At 56.3% G+C, this 18,343-nt stretch overlaps 1 protein-coding gene across 12 annotated transcripts in view; it reads right to left on the reverse strand.

The window, feature by feature from the left end:
• The window catches only part of ITGA7 (integrin subunit alpha 7), a 31,922-nt gene extending 17,406 nt beyond the window's left edge, over positions 1-14,516 (reverse strand). Inside the window, exons 1-22 of one of the 12 annotated variants that reach the window (XM_036086559.2) lie at positions 14,098-14,510; positions 9,780-9,907; positions 9,599-9,678; positions 8,276-8,531; positions 7,655-7,786; positions 7,238-7,357; positions 6,164-6,371; positions 5,856-6,049; positions 5,403-5,491; positions 5,152-5,279; positions 4,947-5,042; positions 4,723-4,784; positions 4,407-4,576; positions 3,824-3,973; positions 3,033-3,148; positions 2,279-2,471; positions 2,117-2,197; positions 1,931-2,010; positions 1,712-1,786; positions 1,465-1,567; positions 740-916; positions 422-553 (exon numbers count right to left, since the gene is read on the reverse strand). In XM_036086559.2, the coding sequence (XP_035942452.2) occupies positions 422-553; positions 740-916; positions 1,465-1,567; positions 1,712-1,786; positions 1,931-2,010; positions 2,117-2,197; positions 2,279-2,471; positions 3,033-3,148; positions 3,824-3,973; positions 4,407-4,576; positions 4,723-4,784; positions 4,947-5,042; positions 5,152-5,279; positions 5,403-5,491; positions 5,856-6,049; positions 6,164-6,371; positions 7,238-7,357; positions 7,655-7,786; positions 8,276-8,531; positions 9,599-9,678; positions 9,780-9,907; positions 14,098-14,303 (2,976 nt within the window). In that variant the 5' untranslated portion in view covers positions 14,304-14,510. Of the gene's footprint in view, positions 1-421; positions 554-739; positions 974-1,464; positions 1,568-1,711; positions 1,787-1,930; positions 2,011-2,116; positions 2,198-2,278; positions 2,472-3,032; positions 3,149-3,823; positions 3,974-4,406; positions 4,577-4,722; positions 4,785-4,946; positions 5,043-5,151; positions 5,280-5,402; positions 5,492-5,855; positions 6,050-6,163; positions 6,372-7,237; positions 7,787-7,954; positions 8,047-8,275; positions 8,532-9,598; positions 9,679-9,779; positions 9,908-14,097 lie in introns of those variants that run through there. The other 11 variants (XR_013449220.1, XM_036086557.2, XM_036086555.2 and 8 more) reach the window with 11 other exon arrangements.
• Positions 14,517-18,343: the final 3,827 nt, after the last annotated feature.

The following is an 18,343-nucleotide window of genomic DNA, read 5'->3' on the forward strand; positions in this document are numbered from 1 at the left end:
CCCAGGTCTCCGCCTCCTTGCAGCCGGGCCAAATACCCCCCAGCCTGTCCCCGCCACACCCACTGGCAGCACCGTCCTACAAGGGAAGAGCACAGAGCGCATGCTCATTGGCTCAATACATCCACTTAAAGAACCAAACTATGCCCAACAAGTAATTGATTGTGTGGCTAATTGGCTGCAGGTCAAGGGCACTGTTCTGGATACTTGGTGGTCACAGGGGGACCGTGGTGTCAGCCGCTGCTTCACGGGTGTGATATAAACTGTCTTGTCAACTCGCCCCAGGTGTGTGACCATCACGCCTGTCAACAGGCCAGCCTCCTGGACGCCCAGCACCCTAAAGCGCCCTGCCCCCCACACCCCCGTCACATCACCAACAGCCCCGCCCCTCATTCGGACTGTACCGTGTTTGCCCTGCCCTCACCAGGGTGATGTTTTTCTTCTTCTCAGCGGAGGACACCGGCCACCAGGACGTGCTGGGCTCCAGCGGCTCAGGATGCTCCTCCTGTTCCGGCTGCTCCAGTTCCCGTCGCCGTCTGTCCCTGCTGTCCACATCCTGGATGCGGGGAGTGGGAGCAGTGAGCGTCCCTCCCAACACAGCCATCCTGAGATGCCATCTCCTCCCCCACTACCTTCCCCCACAGCCCCCCACAGCCTCCCACAGCCGCCATGACGTCCTTCCCAAAGTCTAACCCCCCTCCACCCTGCCTCAGTGGCCCTGACCACCCTGCCTAAGCCTCACCAGCTGGAGGATGTTGGGCCTCGGGGAGCAGAGCCCCTTCTGCCCGGGCCCCTGCCCGCCCTCCAGCTCCACCCGCACGGGGTACAGCAGCCACTTCCCGTTGGCTATCTCATGGGGCCACATGATGTTGAGGAAGGCAGAGCCTAGGGTGTTCAGCGACTGGCCTTGGTTGGAGACCTGTGGGCAGAAGGGAGTGTGAAGGGAGGGTGCTCCGTTTCTGAGTGGGCCTTAAATCTGCAGAGACAGAGGGGACAAGGGCTGAGGGGAAGGCCTCAGGAAGCAGAATTTCAACAAAGACTTGGCTTCCTAGACCCCACCAGGCAACATTCTCTGCCTACGCCAAAACCAGGAAGGCCTGGAGACGTCCCTGCGAGGGTGGGGAGGCCCCAGCCAAGCACGGGCAGAGTTTTAAGGAGAGACATCAGCCCTCCCCCACTGTCCCCATCCCCCAGCTAAAGCCCCTGGCAGAAAAGCTTCCCTGGACCCTCATGGCCTACCAGACCAGCAGGTGAGATGTCCACACAGGGATGACCAGGAAATGGTCAACCGAGGCCCCAACAAAAACACCTGCCCACAGTCAAGGTCCAGGAGCAAGGGGAGGCCTTGAACTCGCTGGATCATCATGCTACCATAGGGTGGAAGAACCACAGCCTTGGAACATGCCTCAGCCAGTCTCTGTGCTAAGAAGGGAGGGGCCTGACCAGGGGCCTTACCAGGACACTCACCGTGACCTCATACTTGACCTTGCTGCCTATATCCCGTTCAGACTTCATGGCGCTCTCACCCCGCACCACACCAGAGAAGAAGAGCTGCTGGGGAATGGCCAGCCTGGCGTGGAAGGGTCAGAACGGGGCGGGGCTGAGGAGGCCTGGGGCCTGGCTGACTGGAGGGTCAGGAGCAGAGCCCAGGCCAGGGCTTGGGAGTAGCAGTGCCCACCCCTCCAGCCGATGCGCCCATTTGGGCAGAGCTTACCCTGTGATGGACAGCGGCAGCTCAATGAAGACACGAGCTCGGACAGAGATCGGATAAAGCTCCTGCTCGCTGATCCTGGTGTGTGGGCAGGAGCACGCATGGGCAATGGGGCATAGGCGCCACCCCAAGGGCTCCGATGAACACAGCAGAGCCCCATCCAGGTGGACATCAACCCAGCTGCCCCTACCCTCACCACCCCCTGGCCCCCCCCAGGCTCACGTGGCCAAGAGCAGTTCCACTTCCAGCTCTGTGGTCTCAATAGTGATCCCTGAGGTGCTAAGGATGAGGTAAAAGGTGACCTAGGCCAAGAGTGGAGAGCGATCAGAGTCAGGGAAGGCTAGGGGCTGGAGAAGGGGTCAGGGCTTAGAGAGGCACTCGGACAGGGATAAGGGCTGACATGCCAACCTGGGCACCTCTCTTCATGGGGTTCCCCAGCTCACACTCGACATGGGAGGCATTCTCATTGGACAGGCAGAGCGGCTTCTCCTGCAGTGAGGAAAGGAGGAGAGGTCAGTCCGGGTTACTGGAGCCCCCGACACCCCACCCCACCCTGCCACAGGCCCTCACCGCGGGGTCCAGGGCGCGGACTCCTGAGTAGTGCAGAGAGGCAGGGAGGGTGACCAGAAGCTGGGCTTCGTGAGCATCATCCCCATCAGCCTGGGGCTGGGCTGGATCCGAGGGCAGGTTAGTGACCGTCAGCTCCAGGCCAATGACCGGCTGCCCACTCAGGGCAAACAGGGCTGTTGTCCCATCTGCATCCCTGGAGGTCAGATCCCACTCACACTCTAAATCTGAACATCTTCCTTTGCCTCTCCCTCTCCTGCCTGCTCCCCGCCCGGGGCATGCTGCCTGCCTCCACTCCCTGGTCTCCCCTCCCACTGGCTCCCCCACATCGGCCTCCATGCCAGTCCAAGCCTCAGGTCTTCCCACACTCAAGAGAACCAGATGGGGAGCCTGGAGACCGCTGTTCCGGTCCAAGCTCCCCTACTTCCTCACCTGGGGCAAGGAGCTTAACCTTTCTAGGCCCCCTGTTCTCCATCCACAAAGGAGTTAATAATAATGCCTACCTCACTGGGTTGGGGAGACTAAACAGTGCACTGCACATAAACTGTGTATTGTTATACGTCCTGTGCAGGCATGTTATTCCTTGCCAGGAGAGCCTCTGGGGCCCCATTGCTGACCCTCATCTTCTGAATTATCAGCTTCCACCCTCGGTCTGCAAGCTCAGTCCCGCCCCTCGGCCTGGCCCTCCTGAGGGGGATTCCTTCTCTTCCTTGAACTCTTGCCTTCCCACCCCACCTGCCCCCTCGCTCCCCCTCACATGGGCAGAGGCTGGAACTCCGTGTCACTGACGCGGGCACAGAAGCGCGCATGGACCAGCTGCAGATTGCTCTGGCAGATCTTGTCTTCACCACAACCTTGCTTCAGGAAGTGGATCTAGGGAGAGATGTGAGGAGAGGGTCATTCCTAGTGGTGAGGCAGGAGGTGAATGTGTCGCCAAGGCACACAGTGGGGTGGAGTATCACAAGATTAAGCAACAGGGCTTCAACTCTCAGATCTGCTGCTTACTAGCGGTATGATACTGAGCCGGTCACTGAACCACCCTGAGCTGTGTCCTCCTCAGTAAAACGAGCAGTGATGGTGCTGAGGTAGAGGCCAGCAGGCTAGCCCACAGCCAGACCACATCTCCCTAGCCTCCCTTGCGTGTAACTGATTCTGGATTTAGAATGTGAAGAGAAGTGAAGGGCATCACTTCCAGGCTGGCCAGGAGAGCCATACAAGGAGCTTCACGCTCCCCCTTCCAGCTGACAGGGATGGAGGTGACCTAAGGACCTTGGGAGCCACATCTGAGGATGGCAGATCCCCATCAGCCCGGGCCCCTGAATGAACGCATAGAATGGAAGATCAGTGTCCCCTCTAACGAGGAACACATGATCACTTGAGCCATTTTCCATTTTGTGGTCTACTTGTCACAACACCAAGAGACATGGGGAACTGCTGGGGTAGCCTGTGAAAGAGTTTTGGAAGCTATGAATGCTTGTCACTGTGAGGGATGATGATCATTACTCCTCCCAGCTCCTTCTCCTGAACTAAGCCAGAACCCATGCTCACCTCTGCCCTCTGGGTGCTGGGCTGGTGAGCATTGAGGATGGGGGCCACTGGGGGCAGCCCCTGGCCAGGAGCCTGTCGCCGGAGCCGTGGAGTCTGGAGATTGTAGGTCAGAGTCACCACAATGGCCCGAAGCTTGTCTTTGACATTCTCCTGGGAAGAGGAAGGATGGACATGGATACTAGAACAATCCTCAGGCCCCAGCCAGACCTAGGACAGATTCTGAAACCTGGCAAGAAGCTTGCAGAGATGAGAGAGAGAGAGGTAGAAACCAGAGTGAGGGGGAGGGAGAGTGACTGGGGTGGAAAAGGGAGGAGACCAGGATCCAGGGCTTTTGAGGACCAGGTATGACAAGGAAACCTGCCATCTCCATCTCCAGGGAGGATAGAACTTGTACTCTGCACACAGAAGGCAGAAGGCACAAGAAGGCAGCAGGTGAAGAGGAGGTCAGCCCATAAGGGAGGCTTCCCAAAAGTTGAGATCAAAGAATGAGCTGTGAGCATGTTAGGGAAGAAGCTAAAAGGAATCAAAAAAAAGAAATCATGCAATGACAATGACCCTCAGAGGCCAAGGGGTCAGGGCCCACCTGTAGCTGGAACATGGTGTCTCCACAGACTCGGTCATGCTGGTGCTTCAGCCACACGGTGCCTGAGGCCTGGTGCTTGGGGTCATCTGGGCCACGGCTCAGGAAGGTCACACGGGGGACCTGGCCCCGGAGCCTCCTGTCTGTGTCTCCATCTAACACATAATCCAGGGCTGTGGCATGTGGAGAGAAGAGAAGAGCCAGTGAGCTGGGGAACTGCTCTAATCTGACCCTATCTCTGAGATGCCCGTCTCTCTACCTCAGAGTGACCCACCCTGAAGCCCAGTGGGGCAGGAAAGGGGAGGTGGACTTCACTCACCCACAATAGGGCTGTAGCTGCTGGGGGTTGCAATGTAGCTGAAACAGACCCTCAAGTCCACGCTGTGGGGGCAAGGGCAGCTCCTGAGCCAGGCCAGGCTGATGGGCCAACGCCTCACTCCTGCCCCCCAGCCCCAGCCCCCAGCCCCACACTGGGCAGAGAAAGGGAGAATGGGGAAAAGTGGGCCCTGAAATCTCCCTGCCTCCCCTTGGATCCCGCCTCACCAGACCGAGTGGCCAGCAGCACAGTTAGGCTGCTCTAGGTCGATGGCTCGGGGAGCAATGAAGACCTCATGGGAGACATGAAGGACGGGTCTGGCCCTGGGGAGTGGGGAGTCGAGCACAAGAAACATGAGACTCTGAGGCAGGGAAAGAGGGCAGCTGATCCCAGGCAGGGAGAGGCAGAGGCAGAGGAGAGGAAGGAGCTCACCTAAAAAGCACAGCAGTGTCGGCCAGGGAGCCGACCAGTAGGTCCGGGTAATGGTTCCCATCCACATCCAGGCCACCCGAAAGGGAGTAGCCAAAGCTCTTTATACCCACGGCCTCACCCTCCAGCACCTGCAGGACCAGACCATCAGCTCCCCCACAGCATCACCCCCAGCTCTGCCCCCTGCCCTCTGCTGCCCCCTAACTCCCCCCATACCCACTCCCCCCACACCTCATCCCAACGAACCCCCTCACCTGGGAAGGTTTGATGACAACCCCCAGGCTGCTCCCATGGTAGATAAAGACTTTCCCATCCCCATCAAAGGGAGCCCCCACAGCGATATCTGTGGGTATGAGAAAAAGGTAATCAGACTGGGGTGGGGCGGGGGGGGCAGTCATCCGGACCCCAACCTTCCCTCAGTCACTCAGTTCCATATAGTATGTTTTCTATTTTATTGAGAGGCTACTGAGTCCCAGGCATCTTACACACATCATGTTTAAGCCTCTTAGCTACTCTCTGCAGATATTACCAGCTCGGAAAGTTTACTTGACCCAAGTCACAAAGCTGGTAAATGGTAAAGCTCAGATGCCAGCCCAGGTTGCTGCTCTCCCAGAGCCGTCAGAAGGCCTCCCCCTGACCTCTGAGGCGCTTCCCCATCCCTGCCTCTGACCCTCCCTCCCCCGGGGCTTTCCGGTTCCCAATCACACCTGCAAAGCCATCTTGGTTGATGTCCCCCAAGACAGCCAGGCTGATCCCGAACATGGAGTCAGGAGAGCCACAGAGCCGGAGAGGGGAGACCCCAGCCCAGTGACCCCCCTGGTTCATGTACACATACACGGCACCCCCCAGCTCTTCTTGGCGCTCAAAGAAGTAAGGGGCACCCACTACCAGGTCTGCCCAGCTACGGAGAGAGGGAAACAGTCAGTGTGGCTCCCTCCCCAGCCATGGCAGTCAGAAAGGTGCCGGAGGCCCGCCCAGCCTCCCGCAGGCTCCACTCCCCTGTGCCCATTCTCACCCATCATTGTTGAGATCAGCCACAGCCAGCGAGTAGCCAAAGCCAGAGGTCAGGCGCTCCCCAGACAGCGTAACTTCGGGCACCAGGCGGCTGGCACTGTCTTTGCGCAGAATGACCACAGCACCCTTGTGGTTGGCACGGGGGGCCCCTGCCACAAAGCTCAGCTCCTCTGCACGCACCAGACCCTTCCCCGAGTCAATGGAGAAACCTGGGTGGGGTGACTTACCAGTGAGCCCTCCCCGAAAGACTCAGGAGCCTAGCTGCGTCCAGGCACCGGCCCCCCCACTCTGCCCCCTCCTCACAGGTCTGGAGCCAAAAGGTACAGGTGCCCTCCAAGTTATCACCACCACAGCTGGACTGCCCTGCCTCCCCCTCCAAAGGCCTGGCAGCCCTCCCACACCCAGAGACTAGAGTTTGGCACAAGAAGTGCAATGAGGTCAGCCTCAGGGACTGGGGAAGAAAGAGAAAGGCAATGGCTAGGAAGGTCAGCCAGCTGGGCAAGAGCCGAGCAGGGCACCAGGCCTAAGACCCCCAGGGAGCTGCTCTACCTTGTGCACACCCAGGAGGCCCCAGCCCCATCTAATGCACCTTCTTTGCCCCCCCCCTCCATCCATGCTGGCAGGGAAAGGAAGTCTTCATGTGGATAGAGGGGAGAGAAGGGGGAGCGGGAAAGAATTTGATTCACCCAAACATCTCCCAGGCCTGGTTTCCTCCCCCTTTGCACAGGGCTGCAGATGAAACAATGAGAGGGACTTACCAACAAGGATAGACCTTTCTCTGGCATGTGTCCACTATCCATCCCTCAGAGAAAGTCCCACTAGAGCTCTACCCTCCTTTCCCAGTAGAGCCTCAACCCACCTGGTTCTTCCTCCATGGAGAGCCCTGTTCACAGCCCCCTAGGCCATCCCCCTCGGGGCATCTTCTCGGGCCTGGTCACTGGGCCTAGCTCTTCTTTGAAATTTGGGCCCAATATGTATTTCCCTGGGTGTGTGTTGGTGAGGGCAGGGCAGGAGAGGAGGGGAGGCCAGGCCAAGCCCCCAGGGCCCAGGGGGGATGTGGTGGGAGCTTACAAACCTAAGTAGCTATTCAGGGCCAAGTCTCCGGCTGGTCCTGGGAGCCGGTCAGCAGGGTCCAAAGTTTTATACACCAGCTGGTCAGGGTCAGAGCTATCAATGTTGGTCACAAAGAGCAACCCTGCGGGGGGCAGGTGGGGGGAAACACCAGGGAAGGGACATCCAGAGGAGGGGCCACAGAGTGGGGAGACAGAGCCAGACATAAAGGCAAGAAGAAGGAGGTAGAAGAGGAAGAGGGAGAGAAAGAATATGAGAGAGACAGAGACCAGAGAGATAAGAATCAGAGACAGAAAGACAGAGAGAGAAAGGGTGAGAGACAGAGACAGAGACAGAGACAGAAGGATGGGAGCATGGAGAGGGAGGACAAGAGAGAGGAGCAGAGGGTTAGAGCAGCTCTGGGCCAGGGAGGGGTCCCTACCAAAGTAGCTGTTGGCAGGGACCGGGATGAGGCGGGGGTCCTGCTCCTTCTCACCCCCCGCCTCGTAGGGCCCGTCGTCCAGGTGCGCCAGGTCCGCTGAGCCCTGCGCACAGAGCTCCACCCTGGCGGTGCCTGCAAGGACAGACCTGTTAGTGCCCGGGCCAGGGAGCGAGGAGCACCTCTCAGGCCAGACGCCAGTTAGACAGGCACACAGGGAAGCCCCTCCTCTCCTCCGCAGCCCTATCTCTACCCCTTCCCCAGCCCAAGCCGCCGGTCCCACAGACTTGCCGCCCCACTCACCGAGTGTCAGCTCAGCCCGCGGCAGCGTGCGGAGACGGGAAAGGGGGCGATGCCGTGGGGCTGGCGCGCTGGAGCGAGCAGGCCCAGCCGTGCGTGGGGGGGCTCATGCCAGCATGGTGGGCAACATTCAGCCATTCGAAGGCGGGGAGACTCCCCCACTCGTGTGCGTGCTGGCATGATGGGGGTGGAGGACGCGGCAGTGCCCCGGGGCGACACGGCAGTGAACGTGTGGGCATGCTTGGCCACGTGCTGCCCCCAGTCCCAGCTCTGAGGTAAGAGGACGTTTTGGTTCCCTTCTCCCCTCCCTGAGGAGTGACTCACCCTTCCAGTTATAGGTTCCCGGGGCCCCAAAGAGGAGGTAATGGCTGTCGGGGGAGAAGGCAGCGGCTGTACCCTGCTGGCAGAACCCAAATTGTTCGTGGCTCTGGGGGCGCCCCTCACAGAACTTCCATTCCCCACCATCCAGCTCATCACGGATGGCCAGGTCTTGGCTTAGCACAAAGCAGCGACCGATCACATCCCTGGTCTCTAGGATCTGGTCTACTCGCTGCCGAGCCTCGTACCGGTGCGCGCAGGTCTGTGGGAGGAAGCGACACGGGGTCATCCGCCCCCCACCCCCGTGTGGGCCGGTGACCTGCTGGAGCCACACAGCCCACGTGCAGACAAGCACGCAGACACACACACATCACTTGGGCACCACCACCCAGCCCAGCGCTAGGCGATATACACATACCTATCCCAGCTGCACTCACTTCCTTGCGCTGCTAGGAAGAAGCCTTGTTCCACATTCTGCCTGGGGACCCAGGCCCCACTAAGCCAGCACACAGCACCCCATATGTGCCTATCCCCGACAGGCCAAGCTGGTCCTGACTCTGGATCTTGGTAAGTGCCACCACTTGGCCTGCGAAGAACTTCCTCCTCTCTCCACTCTTGAAGCATTGCTTATTCTTGATAGGCTGGCTGAACTTTACCCCGCACTGCCCCCGCAGGAGTCTTTTCTCTCCACTCCTCCTTTGGACTTTCACATACTGGGGACTGTACTGCTCACTTAACATTAACCATATTCTGGGGCGCCTGGGTGGCTCAGTCGGTTAAGCATCTGCCTTCCGCTCGGGTCATGATCCCAGGGTCCTGGGATCCAGCCCCACATCGGGCTCCCTGCTCAGCGGAGAGTCTGCTCCCCCTTCCCCCTGCTCATGCTCTCTCTCTCACTTTCAATCTCTCAAATAAATAAAAAATTTAAAAATTCTTCAAAAACATTAACCATATTCTGCCCTACGGTGACTCCGATTATTAATTGTGTTTGCACGTGTTAGTGATGATACAGAGAGAAACAGAGAACGAGAGTCTCCAGAACTATTCAGTAGGCTTTGTGAGCCATGGACCAGGCTTTTTCCCATCTTTACATTTCCTCTCTCAGTAACTAGCACAATGCCTGATGCTTAAATGGTTCTCAGTAAGAGTCTGACAAATGGATAGATGGATGCTTAGATGGTTTTAAATTTATAAGGACAGGCACCATGTCTTCTACCTTTGGTCCTGGGAATGAGGCCATCATACGACACGCCAACCTGTGTTCTAGAAGCACACCTGTGCACACGCACACACCCACCCTGGCACACAGTCACAAGATATGGTACTCACGACAATCTTGCCCCCAGGTCCTTGGCTCCGAACACTGACTCCCAACCACTGGTTCTCCTTGCTCTCCTTCTGCACGTCAGCTGGAGGCAGGATAGTGGAAATGAGGAGAGGGAAGAGGAGGCCGAGTCCTCTCCTCCCCTTCCTGTGCCTTGCCCCCTCCCCAACCCTGCGGGGTCCTCACCTCCGCGGTCGATGTCCACTCTGTAGCAGTCAGTCTCTTCCAGGCTCAGGGGGCAAGCGAAGAGGCCTCCGGTGCGATTCGCCTGCTGCCCAGGCAGAGCCAGGGCCTGCGGAGCACCCACCAGCAGCCTGCACAACGGGGCAGGGGCCAGCTTTGGCAGCCAGAGTGCCGTGCCTCCCCAGCACTGCCCAGAGCCGACCCCTCAGAACCAAGCAAATGTTGAAGAACTAAGGAGGAAGGCCAGAGGTCGGGTTCCCCGAGTCCTGGCAAGGGCAAATTAATACACTTGGCCATGCAATCATCACATTACATATGCACATACTATCTGGATGAGGGCCCACGTGCACTGTAGATACACACACACAGACGCGCGTGCACGCACATGCACATGCACACACACACACGCGCGCGCGTGCACGCGCACGCCAAGCCAAGTGGCCTGGCCAGCGCATCTAGTTTGAAAGAACCGCCTGTTCCCACCTGTTCCTGACCAGGCCTTTCCTACCCACTTCCTGGCCCCATCCCCAAGCTCTGCCCTCCTCCCCAAACCCAGTCCAGTTGGAACCCTCCCAGAAATGCCAAGAATGCTGAGAGCAAAAGTAACAGGGGCCCAGACTGGCACCACGAGGTGGCCCAGGGACCAGCTTCAGAGGCCAAGCAAGGGGCTAGATATGGGCCTGTCCTTCATCACCCTTCATCAGGGACCCATCAGGGACCCATCAGAGACCCCATCCTCCCAGCAACACTGCCAGCCCGGGATTCTATCTGTCACTCTAGCTGGCATGGAGGTAGGGGCAAGTTTCTCATCTGTCTCCCACCCTACCCCCATTTTCTGCCCATACCCTGAATCCCCTTTCCCATCCATCGTCCCTCCCCTCCCCACATCCATGATTTTCCCCATTCCTCCCACCCTCCCTGCCCCCACCCTGTCCTCTCTCCTACCTCCCCCTCAGACACTTTCCCAGCTACAACTTTCTTGGCAGGACAATTTTCCATGATCACAGCCAAGGCTTCTTCCCCAGGGGAGGACTGTGCTGGGAATGGAGGCTGCCTGGGTCCCCTGGGGTTGAACCCCAGGCCAGGAGTGAAGGAAGGGGTAAGATGAGGTGACTGGCACCCAGCTGACTACAAGGATCTCTCTTCACAGAAGGAGAGACTCAAAAGTGGAGGCAGGGCAAACCCCGAGGCCTCTCTCCCACACTCTTTTTCTCCATCTCCCTTGCTGGGGGACAGGGCCTGAAGCTGTTCAGGCAATATTGCAGACAGGCATCTACGGGGCACTGGGCCAGTTCTGAGGGGGAGGGGAGGGCACAGAGCCACTCTCCCTTCCCACAGCTCTGGTCTCTTAGCAGCTGTCGTCCCGCATCAGAGCCGGTGTCCAGACCAAGCAGGGGGCGGGGAGCGGCAAGGAAGAGGGCATGCGTTCGGCATTCATTAACAACTATGTACTGGGAACCTATCGCCTGCCAAGCCCCGTGTCAGGCACCGGTGAGACAGGCAGTAACATTATTCAGCACCTACTGTGGGTCAGGCCCTCGGCTAGATGCCAGGGATATGAGGAACTAACGTTGGTCACCCTCTACCTAATGCTCCAGACATCAGGCTAGGCAGCTTTCATGTATGCTCTCATTTAAGCTTCATGACAATCCTATGTGAGGATTCTTTTCTTGTCTTTCGGATGAGGAAACCCACTGAGACGCATTAAGCAGGATGCTGGAATTTAAATCCACATCTGCCTAATTCCAAAACCCATGCATTTTCCACCATACCAATGACAGGCCATCTCCAGAACACTGAGACAGACCACTCCAGAAAAAGAACAGAAGGAAGGGAAGGGGAGGGTACCCCACACAGAAAAGGAAACCAGGTGGCATGGCCAAATTTCAGACAAGTCCGGAGTATCCCCCCACCTCCAAACTCAGAGATGGCCATATCTTGGAGGACTGGGGCTCTCTTATTCATAGCACATAGCTAAGCACCAAGAGAAGCTAATATCTCCCCTAGAGGTCTAGAGTAGGGAGGAGGGCGGAGGGAAGGGGTCCACATGGAGGAAAGAAGCTGGTGCGCATACATATGGCCAGCCTCACTCTCAGTGGGGAACAGACCAGCCCGCCCTCCCTGGAACAAGAGTTCCCACATGCAGCCTCTCTAGTCCCTCCACGTCTGCGCCCACCACACACTTTTCTGGCTTCATCCCACCATCCCCCGCCACCCCAGGCCTCCGGACAGAACAAGAGCCTCAGCTGCAGCCGCTGCAGGCAAAAGCAAGAACGTGTGGGCAGCTGGGGGCAGAGGGATTCCCCAGCAGCCTGGCCCAGTGGAAGCAAAGGAGTAGCCCACTACCACCGCACCTCTCAATTCTGCACACACTCCAAGGCTCTGACCCAAGGCCTGCCCTCCCTGACTCTCAATCTGGGTGGCCCTCTGGGGAGGGTGCTTGGCCTGAAGGCTGATTCAACCAGGGAGATCCAGCCAAGCGTTTGGATCCAGGCTTGCAGTAAGGCACTGAAGCTATTCTCTAGCTCTGTGGAGCACGACACACGAATCATAGTGCTAACACTTTCACAGCACTCCCTCTGGACCTCGCGCTATTCTAAGGGCTTTCTATATACTAAGAACTCTTAAACCCCACAACTATCTGGTAGTACTACTGCTTAACTCCGTTTTACAGTTGAAAGATATAAATGAGGCTGAAGCCACAGAGCAAAGAAGGTTAGATTTCAAAGTTTCATCCAGGGGCAAGATTGAAAGACATCAAAACGGGTGAGGCCTTTCGATCAGTGGGTGCTGGTGAAGGCGACCTGCAACACACAAGCTAGGGACTGAGCAAGGCCCCTGGTCTCTCATGTGCCACCAGGCAGCAGAGCACCCCTTGCTGGAGCAAAAGCAGGGTTAGGCAGTCAGGTCCCCCTGGGAAAGCCCCCAGCTTGGCTCTCGGAGACCGAATCAGGGGCCACCTTCAGAGAGGAGGGGGAAATAACAAGAGACCAAGCTATTAAAAATAACCTAGAATTTGCCTGGAAATAGCTCAGAGAGTTCAGCATGTCCTAAAAAGGCCTCCAGTCCTGGAACTCTGTATGATGGGGGAAGAAGGGAGGGAGGGAGACAGAGATGAGGTAGGAAGCAGACAGAAGGGCTGAAGAAGAGATGAAGTCAGTTGCTTTCTATCTCTTCCAAAGTTCGGGGGACTACTGACCATGCTCCCTGATGACAGGGATAATGGAAGAAAAAAGATTAGAGCTAGGCCCTCCTCCTCGAGCAGGGTAAGAGAAATGAGCTCCTGTCCCTACCCTCTGCCCCCAAGCCAATGGTATCAGGGAGAAGACAATCCCAGTGGACGGCATTGATCCCAGTAATGGACACTTAGTGTGACTTAGGCACCAGCCTAGGAAAGAAAAGCCCCCTGGCAGGAGGGGGTGGGAAGCTTTCTTCCCCTTGTCTCTCTTTTTAAAATCATACATGTAGCTGGAGCCAACAGCACAGGAAACATGACAGACACAGGCCCCACACATATGTGTCCATCTCCCATGAGTCCTGAACTGATTAGAAAATAACTAGAATTGTCCTCTGCCCCTCACTCCTCCCTGCTTTCCCCCACTGCTGAGATTCCTAGACCTGGAAATTTCCTGAGGAGGAGGAAGGAGAACAACCGGGCCAGCATCCCTCCTGGATCTGGATCTCTCTCTCTCTCTCTCTCTCTCTCTCTCGCTGCTGCTGCTGCTACAACTTTTGGGGGCTCTGCTTCCTGTCATTCTATCATCAAACCATCTAGTACCGGCTGCCATACCCTCCCAGGTCCTTTTCCAACCTCCCCGTGGTCTTGAGCCACAGAATAGAATGGCAGGGCTCTCCTGGCCTCCAGTGTCCTGCTGTCTTCATCCCACCCCATGGCAATGCTCTGACGGGAAGTTATTTCTGGAGTCTACCCTCCATCCCTCCCATGGAGTCTTCAACCTCTCTGTCCTTTCCCTCTCCTCCTGCCCTAAGCAGAGACAAGATGTCCAGTCCCCCTTCCTGAGGGAATCCAGCCCTCTGAAGGAGGGGAGTCCCAGACCCTGGGACTGAGGCAAGGATGCAAGTTGGGGGAAACCTGCCAAGACAAGGGCCTCCCTCTCCAACTCATCCCCAAAGCAAGACCCTGGGTCTCAGGCCCTGAGGGTACGTCTCCGGACCCAAGACAGGTAAGGCAAGGTTGAAGTATGGGATATCTGTGGATACCCTGAATCGTCATGGGGTTGGAAGACTGAGAGATGGGGTGGGGGGTGGGGGGGAATCTGTGGCTCGGGCACGGGGACTCTGGGCGGGTGCAGTGACTCACCAGCTCTGGGGTCGGGGCTGCAACTGCCGGTGCAGAGCCACAGAGAAGCCGAAGAGGCTACCCGGCTCGCCCTCCTTGCGCAGGGCGCCCATCACGTCCAGATTGAAGGCGACAGCACCCGGGGCGAGCAGTCCGGCCAGCAGGGAGCCAAGAAGGTAACAAATCCCGGGGGCGCCCCGAGGATCACGGCCTGGAGTCCCGGCCATGCGGCGAACCCTGGGCGCGCTCCGCACGAGCGCAAGAAAACTCGCTCCCTCCCGCAGCCCCAGGTCTCCCACGGCGGGTCTCTGGTCTCGAGTCTCGCACGTCTTTCAGGGCTCTCGCAATCTCTCTCCTCGCCACCCCTCTCCCGCCGCTCCACCGCCCCGTCCCCCCGCCGCTCCACCTCCTCGCTGCCCCGCTGCCCCAGCACCGGCTAGGACTGCAGCAGCCGCAGGCCAGGAGAGCGCTCCGGCTCCCGCCTCCTCCCCCAGGGGCGCCGCCCCGGCCCCGCCCTCGGTCCCGCCCCTCGCTCGCGCGGCAGGTGGAGGCTTCGCGGTGTCGCAAAGGGAGGTCCAGGCTGGCGACTCGGGGTGGGAACCGGCCTTGCTCGCCAGGATCCCCACCCGGGCTTTGGCCCCGCCCCCGCCTGCGCGCTCCTGCCCTTCCCCCCCCACTCCTGCCCAAGCCCCCGAGTGGTGGGGGCGGTGCCTGGGGATGTGGAGGGAGAGACAAGTACAGATAGAAAGGGACCAAAAAAGAGAAAGGAGGGTAAGAAATGAGAAGTGCTTGAGGCTAAATGACAGTCTGGGAAGAGAGATGCAGACAGGGAGATGAAAGGGCAGGGTCCTGTGTGGTCTTTTGGTGCTCCCTTCTCTCCAGGGTCACGTAGAGCGCCTAGCATGCTGTTCGAATCAAACCACATCCCGCCCCATCCCATCCCACCCCCCAGAGCCCGGCAGTGACAACGGCTATGCTAGCCACATGGTCAGCATTCAGGAGAACTGAGGAAAAGACAGAGGCAGCAGGAGAGAGAGAAACTCAGCAGGTCTGGGAGGAGAGCAAAGGAGGCAGGTAGAAAGAAAACAGAGAAAAGAGATGGAGAAAGAAGGGCAAGAGTTTGATCAATAAGGAATGGTGGGGGCTGGGGGGGGTTCTTGGCTGCCTCAGTCGTTAGAGCACAGGACTATTGTTGTTGGGATGGTAGGTTCCAGCCCCACTTTGGGCATAGAGCTTTCAAAAAAAAAAAAAAGGAATGGAATGGAATGAAGGGAGAAAAGAAAATTACTGAGGGTGATTGATAGAGGAAGAGGAAATTAATTAAGCTGGGGAAAAGGGAGTGGGGGTCAAAGAAGAGCAAGGGCAAGGATGAAAAAGATTGGACCCAAGAGGCAGAGAGATGGAAAGGATGTCTTTGACTCACAGACCCCTTCCCTGAACTGTCCTTTTCCCACCTCTGACGGGAAAGGATTGGAGAGGGCAGCGTCCCCGGCTGATCCATGAAGGATCTGGGTGGGGCTTTGCAAGGATCTCCACAGGGACCCACAAGCCTCTCTTCCTCTCCCTTCCCCCCAGGCTGAGACAGAAGCAAGGGGGGGGGGGACATTTTCCAGCCCTCTGCTATTTATAACTCCAATCCAGAAATGGGGCCAGGAGGAGAGATAGGAAATAATTTGGCACAACTGGAACCTCGCTTGCTCGCACCTCCTCTTCTCACGGGGTGTGGGTCTTCTGTATGTCCACCTACCCATCTTTCCCTTCCCTCTCTCATTATCTGCTTTTGTCTCATCCCAAACTCTATTTTTGTCCCCTTTCTTGTCTCTATCACTTGGAACCCTTCTCTGAAGACTTCTCAATGTCTCCAATGTTGTCTCTGTCCCTCCAAGTCTATCATATCCTTAAGATTTTCTCTTCTCATGGGGTGCCTGTCTGGCTCAGTTGGGAGAGCATGCGACTCTTACTTCAGGGCCATAAGGTTGAGCCCCACGTTGGGGGCAGAGATTATTTAAATATGAAATCTTTAAAAAAATGTATTTTCTTTTCTCCCTCCCTTTCTTTTTTTTTTTAAGATTTTATTTATTTATTTCAGAGAGAGAGAGATAGCGAGAACAGGAACACAAGCAGGGGGGAGTGGGAGAGGGAGAGGGAGAAGCAGGCTTCCTGCCAAACGTGGAGCCCAATGTGGGGCTCGATCCCAGGACCCTGGGATCATGACCTGTGCCAAAGGCAGACGCTTAACAACTGAGCCACCCAGGTGCCCCTCTCCCTCACTTTCTTAAAAGCCCCAATGCACCCTACCTAATTTCTCTTCCCATGCTCCCTTTGTCTCTCTTATTTCTTTTTCCAAGACTATACTTTTAAAAACAAACAGAAAGGTAGGCTCTCACTCTGCTGGCCCTGGGACAATCCTTGCCCTGGGTAAGTTACTATACATTTGAAGATTTGGGCCTCTGTTTTTGCAACACTATACTGTAGACATTCCCTCAAGGGGACTAGCACACCTCTAACTAGGGGCTATCGAGGAAACACATGTGCTGCCAACAAGCCAGCACCAGGATCCTACTTTTATTATCCCTCAGATCTGCCCTCTCTATCCCTTTTCCATCTCAGAGCCCCAGACAGTAGAGCTGATATGAGAATGCAGAGTAGTAAAATCAGTATAGAACCCAGGACCCCTGAATCTGAGCCAAGATCTCCAACCTGGGTCAAATGCCTTTAGAGGCCCAGGTGCCTTCCTCTCTGCACTTGCGGCTTCTGCCTCCCTTCATCTTCACCCCACTGGCTCCTGCTAAATCCAAGGCTGAAATCAGATGCCAAGAATCTGCTTCTGACCTCCTCTGCCCAAATATTTGAGAAGTCATCTCACCCGCCACACGAGGAAGGAGCAGGAAAAGAGAGAGAGGCTGCCCAAAATTAGCCTGGCTATAAATAGTGGGGCAAGGGAGGGCGGGGGAATGTAAGACTCCTAGACCAGCCTAGTAAATTTAGACATGTCGATTTTCCCTAAAGGAGAAGTGAGACAAGATTGTTGGAATGGGGCACAACGTTGTAGGTGAAGGGGGGGAGCGGAATGAAGAAGCTAGAGGGATCTGGAGAATGAAGCTCGGTGTTTGAATAAACAACCTGCCAAGAACTTCTTGTATTTGAGTCAAGAGTTTGGAAAGTCATGAGATTAAAACCAATTAAAACTATAGAGATGACGAAGAGATTATTGACTGCCAGGGGACAGGGATGGGAAGAGGTGAGAATAAAAAGATAGCATATTACACCTGAAACTAACATAACATCGTGTGTTAATTATACTTCAAAAATAAATAAATAGAGACACCTGGATGGATCAGTCGGTTAAGCGTCTGCCTTCGGCTCAGGTCATGATCATGGGATCCTGGGATCCAGCCCCAAGTCTGGCTCCCTGCTCAGTGGGGAGTCTGCTTCTCCCTCTCCCTCTGCCATTCCTCCCAGCTTGTGCTCTCTCTCTCTCTCTCAATAAATTAAATAAATGCAAAAAAAAAAAAAAAAAAGATAGCACAGGAAGTTCCTTTGTGGTAATGAAGAGATCTGCATCCTGATTTTGGTGGTAGTTATTCAGATCTATACACAGGCTAAAACTGCATAGAACTACACACACACGCACACACTGACACACACAAATGAATGTGTGTAGAACACTGATGAAAACTGAATAAGGCCTGCAAGCCAGTGACCAGTGTCCCTATGTCAGCTTCCTGGGTTTGATACTGTGCTATAGTTATATCAGATGTCACCAGTGAGGGAAGCTGGGTGAAGGGTACACAGGACTTCATGTACTATTTTTGCAACTTCCTCTGAGTCTATAACTATTTCAAAATAATTTTTAAAATTGATTAATGTCCAGGCCCAGCAAAGGCTTCAGCCCTATCTCAGTGGAAGCTGAGGCTTTCTCCAGCCCCTTCCCCTCTAACAACCTTTTTTGCCTCCATCTGGGATCCCTGTTTTTCAGCTTCCCCAGATTACACATTTTCCAGCTGCTGCCTCTAGCAAACAGGCAAACACTTCCAGAACACAGTGCAGGGTTAACTTCTCCCTCCACCTCATCTGGCAGCAGAGTCTTAGAGCATATGTCCCAGGGTCAGCCTCTTCCTCCCCAACACACACAACATGAGGACTTTCTCACCCCACCCACCTCTCCAGCACTGGAATCCTTCTGCCTGCCTCTGAATTCTGGCTGTAGCCAAAGCTTGAACTATGGGAGTGGCTGGGAGAGAGAGAATATAAATGTGATTGAGAG

The sequence above is a fragment of the Halichoerus grypus genome, chromosome 6 (assembly GCF_964656455.1).
Source record: "Halichoerus grypus chromosome 6, mHalGry1.hap1.1, whole genome shotgun sequence".
NCBI classification, from domain to species: Eukaryota; Metazoa; Chordata; class Mammalia; order Carnivora; family Phocidae; genus Halichoerus; species Halichoerus grypus.